The sequence below is a fragment of the Podarcis cretensis genome (assembly GCF_951804945.1).
Source record: "Podarcis cretensis genome assembly, chromosome: 2".
Taxonomy (NCBI): domain Eukaryota; kingdom Metazoa; phylum Chordata; class Lepidosauria; order Squamata; family Lacertidae; genus Podarcis; species Podarcis cretensis.
Window position 1 is genome coordinate 37,041,219 of NC_137171.1, and position 10,466 is coordinate 37,051,684.

General features: G+C 44.0%; 1 protein-coding gene across 1 annotated transcript in view; it reads left to right on the forward strand.

Moving 5' to 3' along the window:
* Positions 1-8,760, forward strand: part of MGAT5B (alpha-1,6-mannosylglycoprotein 6-beta-N-acetylglucosaminyltransferase B) — a 174,201-nt gene extending 165,441 nt beyond the window's left edge. The window contains exons 15-17 of the mRNA XM_079965995.1: positions 1,701-1,775; positions 6,347-6,615; positions 8,167-8,760. Coding sequence (XP_079822121.1) covers positions 1,701-1,775; positions 6,347-6,615; positions 8,167-8,365 — 543 coding nt within the window. The 3' untranslated portion in view covers positions 8,366-8,760. The remainder of the gene's footprint in view (positions 1-1,700; positions 1,776-6,346; positions 6,616-8,166) is intronic.
* The last annotated feature ends 1,706 nt before the right edge of the window (positions 8,761-10,466 follow it).

Genomic DNA, 10,466 nt, shown 5'->3' on the forward strand with positions numbered 1-10,466 from the left:
AACAGCACCTGGCAAGGGTCTGCCACAAGAAATGAGGGGACCGGGCTCTGTCCCCATTTAATCTGAGCACTGGGAATTTTGCATATTATTTCCCCTTGTTGATTGTGCTGACTGCCAGGAAGCTTAATTCTTCCTCCTGCGGCCAGAACATTTGAAGCAAGGCCTCCTAGGCTCAACAGGCCAAAGGGGGCCCAGCTCAACATCCTGACATCACCCGTGTGATGTTGCATGATGTCTGGACATCATGAGAAGCCAGGGGGTGGAGCCAAACACCCTCTGAACATTGAGGGGACCTGGCCTCCTCAAAAAAACAACCCATGGGGGGCTGAAAGTATCTCGGCCCCTAGGGGCCGGCACCTATGCTCACAGGCCAATGTGTTTAGGAATACAGCCTAAGTCTATGCTGCATCTGAGAAAGAATGAATGTGAAAAATCAGCACAGTTCTTAGCCAGCTTCTAGAGATCAAATCCAGAAAAGCCCAACATGGACATGCCTGTGTTCACAGTCTTAGTATCAAATGGGAAAAGAACAGGTGAGAGGGTGAAAGGAAGATGTAAGATCAGATACTTCTTAACTTCAAAGGAAATCTATCCTGTTGTCATCAGTCACTGCTAAGCTGCTTAAAAACCAAACTCCCTTAGTGTGATGGGTTTTATAGTTATTTCTTTGCTCTTCAGAAGAAGAACAGGCCTATCTAGAGCATACAGGGGTCTTTTGCTGGAAGCAGAGAAGATGCCATGCACTTTTAATCACTGAGCTTTAGTTTGATTCTTAATTGGCATATTTTTAACCAACTTTGATCTTTTTTAAAAAAAGAGGGAGAGGGGAAAGAGAAAGGGAAGGCGGAAGCTCATTAGGAGCCACTTGTCCTGGTGAGCCCATCTGTTGTTGGGTCTCTTTCCTTTCAAGATGAGGCTTCATCCACCTGTCTCCTGGTAGCAGATGGAGGCAGGCATCTGCTGGCATTGCCTGTTGTGAGTGTTTCTGACAGATCCATCAGGATGCTTGCCAGCATTCCTAAGGAGGAGAGGCTCATACACAAGGAAAGCTTTGCCGAGGAGCAAGCCTGAAGCCAAGTCATGTGCGCACAGGCAGGCCCAGCTGAACAAGCCAGCAGTCTTGCGCACTTCAACAGCTTTGCACCAGAAAACAATTCTGGAGGGGTGAATTCATTCTGGTTGAAGTGATCTGAAGAATATTTGCATCCTTCTTTGTAACTCTTAATGGCAGGTGATGGCCTGCAGTTCTGGGGTTTTGGGGATTTAAAAATCTGATAACTGTCAGATTACTGACCACCTTGCCACTAGATTTCTAGATTTCCTATTGGAGGAAAAAAATGAATGGCTTTTCAGCTATCAAATCATGTGTTATCTGAATGGATATTCCCATGCTCTGGAGGTTAAATATTTGTTCATTGCACATTTTCCTTCCTTCTGGCATCTTAGTCCCCCCACATATGGTTTGCTGAGCTCTTCTGTCTTCCCAGATCCTTGCCAATAATTCAGAAGCCTGCAAAACTTGAGGAAGGCTGCAAATTAAGGACGTGTGATCAAATTTACAAATTTGCCTCTTTCTTCCAATGCAACATGTTAGGCATGCAGATTACAAGATATTGGGTTTTTCACTCGACAGAAAGTGGTGATGGGGATAGCCTTCTTGCACTGATCCATGCCTATGCTGTGCTTTTCCCTTTCTCCAGGTTGATCCTTACCTGCCCTATGAATACACCTCTGAAGGGATGCTGGAGCGAATTCATGCCTACATTCAGTACCAGGTAGTTGATTTGCATCTTCTTCTACAGCTCTTTGTGATTAAGTCTAGGAGGCAAGTGGTTTCCTGCCCCGAAGGTGGTAATGAATGGCACAATAACCACTCACTTTGGTTGTATGAGTTAAATTTTTACCAGTGTCTAGAGCAGCCTTTCTCAATCTGTGGGTCCCCAGATGTTGAACTACAACTCCCATCACCCCTAGCTAGCAAGGCCAGAGCTCAGGGATGATGGGAGTTGTAGTCCAACAACATGTGGGGACCCACAGGTTGAGAACCACTGGTCTAGAGAGTTATGTCTTGGAGTGGGGGTTGGGAAGTCAGCGGAAATTGGGGAGATGTAGCTCTTCTGATATCTTTTTCCAAGGATTAGCAAAATTGAATTAATTATATGGTTATTTATTTCTGAGCTCCCCGCCCCCAGAAGTACAAGTTTCATCTATTTCTGAGCTTTTTTCCTCATGGTTCTGACAGTTTCTATTTTCAGCATTTATTATGTGTGATGTTTCCCACACACACACACACACCGCCTCGCATTTGCTAACTGGCAAAACGCTACACTTTGGGATCTTAGGACACATCAGCTTGTAGCTCCATTTTTAAAAATAATATTTATTGCTTTTAAACCTTACAAACAAGAAGAAAAAGAAAAGGAGAAAAAAGAAGAAAAAACAAAAGAAAGAAAAAACAATACAATGCAATATATAAACAATACACCACACAACATTAACGCATTAAACTAAACAAAACAGAACAAAAACAATTTAAAAAACATACATCATACCATTTCAATGCCTTATCTTTCATTCCCTTTTTTCATTGACTTCCTCTCACCTCCCTTTTTGTATTCCACTTCTATTAATTGTTTCAGCAATTCCTTTCCATCTTTCACTATTTTCTGTCATATAAATATCTTAACTTATTTTAACCTTTTTTCCATTAATACTATAATACTTATTTATGCTTAACTCCTTATAACACTTCTACTAAAGCCATATAATTTCATTCCAACATTTTTCTAGCACTCATTAATTTTACCATATTTCTATAAATAAGCTTTAAACTTTTTCCAATCTTCTTCCACCGTCTCTTCTCCCTGGTCTCGGATTCTGCCAGTCATTTCCGTCAATTCCATATAGTCCATCAACCTGGTGATCTTCTGTCCGAGGCTCTTAACTCTTTTCCAGGTCCCTTCTGCAAGTCCTCTTCGTATTTATACATACACTTTACTTTGTCTTCTGCTGATCTTGTTCTTAATTTCCTTTCTTTGATGCTGAAGAGTAGGTCTCGGGGGAGCTCCAACCTAGCAATGTTTTTATTCCTTCTCGACATGTCATCCACATCTCCGTGGTTAAAACTAAAATCCAAAAGATATTTCAGGACGTGTTTCAAAATCCCTCCAAATCTGAAGGTCCCCACAACTCCCATTTCCTTCTGACCCAGGTCCAGATCCCAAAGGTCAATAAATCCCTGCATGAGATGATCTATCCAACTTTCCTTCTCCAGTCCAAGCAGGGTTCCAATCTGACTTTCTCTGAATTCAATCATAGAGGGCAACAACTTGTAGTCATCAAATTGCCTCTGTAAGGCTGGGGCTCTCTCCCTCTCCACTTGTATTACTTTAGGTTCAGCAACCACAACTTTCTCCCTCACTTTCTCCATCATTTGGCATGTCAGAGTAGATTCCTGTATCGGTTCCTGAATAGTTTGTGTGTAGATGTTCACTTTTTGTCCCAAAATATCAATTTTAATATTCATCACATCCGTCTTCTTATGGAGCTGTTCCAATGACTGACTTATCTTGCATAGTGCAATCACTAAGGCTTCTTCTGTCGACATTCTCAAGCAATCCAAGGTCAATCTCATGGTTTTCTCTTGTAGCTGGAGATTCCACCAGCCCAACTCTTGTAACAATTTCAAAGGCTCCCTCTAGAGGGAAACAATTTCTGTTTGTATCAATCCTTTTAAGCACAGTTCAAGCAGTAAAATTAGTTTCAATTTTCAGCTACTTTTACTCCTTTTTAAACGCAGAAGGAGACAATGGAAACAATGTATTTCTCTTATTTAACTACCTGTCACAGTCAATGAACTTTCCCAAAAACGTCAATCTTACTAGCAGTCCATTTCCAGGTTCAGAGCGGTGGTGATCCAACTTTCTTCACTCTCTCCTGCAGGCTTACACGATCCAAAATTTCCCCCCTCTTCTCCTGCCTCCAAGGGGGGTTTAATGATTTTAGCTGATGGAAGTTGAATCCTTTACATAGGACTTTCCAAGACTCTTTGCTTCAATCTATTTACAAAAGGGGAAGGCGGACTTCCTGTTTGAAACCTCCCCATTTTGGTGCCAAATTAAGACGTTTAAAAATCCAATTTTCCGTTCTACTCATGGGTAGTTGTTTAGAATCAAATTGTCCACAGGAAAAAGTCAGCGCTCTCCGGCAGCAGCAATGCGGCTTCACTCCGTGAAAGAAGCAGTCAATTCGAAGCACCGCACCGCTCACCCCACATCGCTCCGGATCCCTGAAACTGGGTCTCCCCGTGAGTAGGGGAGGCGCAAAAGGTGCCAGCCGAATCCCACGTTCACAGGCTTCTCCCGCCTGCGATTTTTAGTGGGTCTCCGCCTTTGCCGTGGCGGCCAGACCCTGAATTCCACGGAGCAAGTTCCTCCCGATCAGAGGAATTCTGCCATTGCCGGAGGCGCTAACCCGGAAGTCGTAGCTCCATTTTTAAGCCTGTGCACAAATATAATTAATTTTCTGAATAAAACTTGAAAGTGTGACCCAACGCCTTATGCATATGGACAGACATCAGCCTCTAAACATCTCATCTCACTCCAAGATTTACACCACGGAATTGCCTTGTAGATATACCTGGTTTCCCAAGACATACAGTATATCTGTGGTTTTAAAAAATTCATGTAGCTATGAAACTGCCTCATTCCAAATGATATACTGTATGTAGAGAAATACATTGGTAGGCAGGTAGATGGAACAATGTAACTGAGAAGCTACAATATAATGCTATAGGGACTGGGTGGGCAATGAGGAGTGGTGAGAGGTGTCATGTGAAGTGGCTCCAGCCAGAGAACCCCATAGGGAAGACTCAGAAGAGGAAGGCACAGAGCCAGGGGAGTGGTGGTCAGAGGAGGTGGGGGGAGAATACTTGGATGCTGAACAAGCAACAGGCTTGAGTGAGAGAAGAGAAGAGGCAGAAAACACCACAGATGTAGAACAGGCAGCTGAGGAGAAGGTGGGGGCTGAGGCAAGAACAGATTCACAGGAGCCTGCCAGTCCTCCCAGCTTGTCTCCAAGGGCTCAAAGAGTTTTGCAGGTAGTGGAGCAATGAGCACAGAAAGTGCAGCGGGGGGGGGGGGCTACTGTCAGGGCTTAAGACTGTGGGGAAAACAGCCGGATAGGGAAGAGACTTAGGGGGAAGTGGGAGGCCCAGATTGTCAATTCTGGCAACTCATTTACAGAGGCTAGTCTTGCTGTAGGTTTCTTTGTTTGTATTCTGTTTCCTTGAATAAAGAATCAACTTTACTGCTCGCCTCTGAGTCTCCATGCTGACCTGCAGCTGAACCAGCCCTGACAAATGTAATGCAACGTCAAACAAATAAGCAATGAAATAAATAATAAAACCCAACTAGAACAACATAGCAGCATAATTTGAAGCATTTTTAGAGCCTCCCTTTTGTCAAGGCACATCCTGACTGACAAAATACAGCGCTCGCCCCTCTAACATGTAGACATCACACCCAAATTCTGCCTTACATCTATGCAAATCATACAGTACCTCCTGCTCATTCAGTATCACTCATTGCAATTTATTCCCACACCTCACATAAGCATCCACTGGTACACACAAACACATCACCCACCCAATCACTCCAATCTCTCCCACTCATTCACCTTCCACTATCACCAGTCACTGCTCCCACTCAACAAAAACATACTGCAAAGACAATGAAAGCTTTCACTGACAGAACGGTATATATAACCGTACAAATTGCCACCCATACCTAAATCACACAAATGAGCTGTTCTCAACAGCGCTCACCCAGGTTTCTGTCTTCCACCCAAGACTCTCATGCACCAATGATGCTCTCACACACATGATATGCCTTCATTTCACCAAGGAGTGTCCTGTTGCCACAGTGGCCAACCAGACACTTATGAGAAGCCCACAAGCAGGAACTGAGTCCAGCAGCACTCTCCCCATTTGTCATTCCCAGGAACTGGCGTTCAGAGCCATACTGCATCATCTCCTCACCTGGAATGGCTCCATCCCCTTGATCATTTGGGTTGTCCTTTTCTGAACCTTTTCCAACTCAACAATACACTTTTTGAGATGAGGCAACCCAAAGTGTACACGATATCCCAAGTATGATTGCACTAAAGATTAGCATGATGATGTTATGATATTGGCAATTTGATTTTCAGTTCCTTTCCTAATGAACTCTAGCATGGGATTCTATGGACTCCAGCAGGATTACCTAGGAGTCAGGCCCCTATTGAACTCGGTGGGACTAGCTCCTGTTCATGCCTTTTGAAAAATTCTGTCTCTTTTCTTCTCGGATAGGATTTCTGTGCCACCGCTGCTATGCCAGAGAAGTCCAGCAGCCACACTATGCAAAGCTCTGCAAGCCCCTTCAGCCTGCAGCCCAATTCCACGTACCTGGCCTGGTCTCACAATTCCAGCAGCAGCCCCCGTGCCTGGCCTCCAGTCAACTCCATGCAGGTGTGGATATCAGACGCTGGGCAGGCCTGCACCAGCACTTGTCAGCAGCATGGTTTGGTCTGTGAGCCCGAGTTCTTCAAGTTCATCAACAAGAAAGGAGTGTTTCAGCAGTAAGTCTCTTCTCTCTCCCATCTTACCCTCATACACCCTGGAATCTCTTCTCTTCCTTGTGCTGTTTTTCTAGAAAAAGAGGTGCCGGAACTCACCCTGAACATCTCCCTTGTTCTCTTGGCAATGGTGCCCACCTGAAAGGTGCCGGAACTGAAAATAAGTCCCATCTCTTCCCCTTTGCATAGCACACTAACAAGTGCCAGATAGCAACCCAGGCACTTTGTATTTTAAAGCTGTTGGGCAAAACTGTAAAGTTCATGCTTTGTTTTGAGTTTTGATATTGATGCAATTGGAAAGTGGCATTTTTGTGCCATGAATGCTGCAAAGATGGAGTTGGAAGAGTGCTGAGCTCTTCGTGAAAACACGATAATTGCTTGCAAAACTCACTTTTCAACTTCTAAATCTGAATATTACAGCCAGGTTTTGTTTCCTTGGAGGCTGGTGCTTTGCAGGAACTGTTTATTAAAAAAAACACCTTGAGTTTGAATTGAATTTTGACATTTTAATTGCATATCAGAACTACTTGAGGACCCCAAGAAAGAGCAATATCCCACCATACAAAAGTCGGCCTAGATACCCCTTATTAATTAAAGGCCCTTTTGCTCCTCAGGCCCATTAAGCCTCTCCCAAAGTCTCAAGAATTGCTAGAGACCTTCATTCATGCTGAGAAAGTGAATCCTTTCATAGATGCCTCCCTGACATTTGTTCAGTGCCCTTTGCACACAACACAGCAAACTAAAAATATTTGGACAGACCTTCTGGTTGCATTGTGTGTGGGAATGGCTTTCTGTAGTTGAAAAGGGGTTTCTAGACACCGTTGTTCTCTTGTCTCCCTCCTTCCCCCTTTATCCCTCTGTCTGTAAGCATACATTTGGAACACACAGGCACTGACATTTTAATAGAACATAAATCTGCCACCCAGCTCCATACATAGCTCTGGACAATTAAAATGGGCGCATTATCATTTCTGTCACGGCGGCCAGGCAGGCAATTTGAGTCCAAGTGACATTTTTATATGATAAATTAGAGGCAGAGCTCAGATTCTACTTGCTAAGCTCCTTTAGCTCCTTAAAACCCAACCATTTTCAAGAAATTGCTGGTTCAGAATCACTAGTTCACATCAGTGTTTATTAAAGAGATGCCGGGGAGTTTACTGAGTGGCTGGAGAAGGAAAGGCTATAGCATCGCCTACAGGTACATGGTTGACTTCTTTCACTAAGGTTTGTTTGAGAAGAGGCATATCTGCCTCAGCCTTTGCCAACCAGGTGCCCTCCAGATGTTTAGGTCTATGATTCCCATCAGCTCCAGCCAGCACAGCCTTGGCCCATGTAGGGATCCCACCAGGAGGCCAGCTCAGCACCCACCTCACCTGCACTTCCTCATGCAACATCTAGAAATCTCATCACGGATCTTCTGCAAAACGTATAATTAGGCCCTTCCTGTATGCCTAACAAACGATAAAAGTGGGAATGCAAACATTAGAACCAGTGTTTGAAAAGACCTCTGTTTGTTTGTTTGTTTGTTTGTTTGTTTGTTTGTTTGCTTCCAAGGCTCAACATTGTCTGTGACAGCACAGAGTCAGAGATGAATCACCTCTACCCAGCTGTGGCTGAAAATGTCCAGGAGTGCTACCTCCAGAAGGAACCTCTCTTATTCAGCTGTGCAGGATGCAATACCAAGTACCAGCGCCTCTGCCCCTGCCGCAACTACCGCAAAGGACAAGTGGCACTGTGTGGGGACTGCTTGTGATTCCACTGGGGCATGTGTGCTGTAGCGTGCCACACATGCAAATAAATAACTTTCTTTTTTTCCATAAAAGGCTTCTGCAATACTCAAGAAGGTTCCAAATGGAATAATCTTCTTGGAGACTTTTTGGATGTCAGTGAGATTCCATTGGTTGTTTTGTCTCCCAGTCAAGGGCCAAGGACCCGTTTCCAACATTTCTTTACTTCTTAAAGCATATCTCCTCCTGCATCCAAGACCACTGGAGACTTCAAAGCGGCTTAGAAGGGCCGCATTGAAAATCCTTCTGAAGGACAACAAGGCAGCCTCTTTAGGATTTCATCTTCCTTAAACATCTTGATCTATTTATTTTTTATTGGGAAATTGAAATTAAAGCAGGAAAATCGACAAACAGCCCTTGAGGAATGTGTTCTGTTTCAAATGCTTTCTTCAGAAAGAGAATCCTTTCGGAAGGGAATGAAAAGAAAAGAGGTGTTGAAAGGCTTGTAGAGGGATGCAGGCATAATATGGTGCTACTGAATGTTTTGCATTGCAAAACAGAGAGGCATTGTGGCTGCAAATAAGAGGCTATGGGGACTGTTGGAAAGTTGAAGAAAATAGGAACCTGGCTGACATGCAGCCTGTATTTGCATGTCATGGTAAGCCATAAACCATGGCTTGCTGTGCATGAGCCAATCACATCTGATTTGCTCCTTTGCACTACCGCTGGGAAGAAACAATGATCTTTAGCTTTCCAAACATGGGGAGGGGGGCATTGGACCAAAATAAATAATGATCCTTGGTTCAGACACAATGCTAAGCCAGAGACCACAGTTTGTTTCCTCTGTGCACTCACAAGGCGCAGTCAAAGAGTCCAGGTAGGAACATTAGCATCTCCCCAAAGGGGAACTCCAAGGTACAGCCAGTTCCAGCAGGCTTGAAGTCAGTGCACATTACCTGATAGGCACCGACTTCAATCCCTGTTTTCATCAGGGTTGGTTGCCCTGTAGTATTCCTGATGGGGGGGCTATAGCCAATCCCAGCAGGCTTGCTGTCATTGCTGGTCAGCTGATTGGCAGTGGCAGCAGGTCTTCCTTGTCATGGAACAATTGCCTACACACTTTAAAGCTCCGGATTGTTCGTTGGTAGCCACATCTCTGCTTGTCCCTCACCTGATGTCACGAGTGATGTCAGCTGTGGGTGGTTTTGGGAAACAGCCTCAAAGACCAGTTTGGAACCCATGCCAAGACTAATTAGGTCTGGATGCCAGATGTCCCTCACATCTCCATTAGCAATTGTTTATTATGGCATGCAAACTGGGCTGCTGACTTGCATATGCCACTACAGGCAAATAGGAATGGAAGGAGCTGTCCATTTCAGTTTCTCTTACTTTCTCAATTTCTGAATCTTAAATTCAGTTCCTCACATTTCTGCATCAGCTTGTGTCTTTGTTTTTTAAAGTCCTCATGAAAATTCACCAGCATTTGAATGTGAATTTCTCCTAACACATTTTTGTATGCAGTTTTGACTACTGCACACATTTTTTTTGCAAGAAATATCCCTTAATATAATGCATTTTAAATGTTATTTTTACTAATATCTTCATTTTTTTACAGACACTTACCCCCAATATATACATTTTTGCATTGCAAAAATTCAGCTAAGTGTGAATTTTGAAGGATGGCTGTGCTTAAGTTCTTGCATCATCATCATCATTATGGAAATGGTGAACTTGATAGAGTGGTTCTCAAATTTCTCCTCTTTCCCTACAAGCAGCACACAGTGTTATGTGAGTAGTGTGTTCATGGGAAACCATATGGTGATCTGGTGGTGGTATGCTGTGACTGGGTGCTGAATTACACATATCTTATGCCTTGTCATGGCAACATGGTTACTCTGGGAGAGAAATTTCTTGGGCTGGGGCTGGCACAAAGTTCTGCTATCAGCAGGTGCCTGGCCATGGATCCATCCAGGATGCTAAATATGCTCCTCTGCTGTGCTGCCCTGTCCCTACTCATGACTGCTCTATTTTAGCCATTCCATGGGATATTTTCTGAAGTGGAACAGCTCAGGTGGTGTAGAATGTTCTACTGGCATATATCGCTGTCATGATGCTGGTGGCATCTCT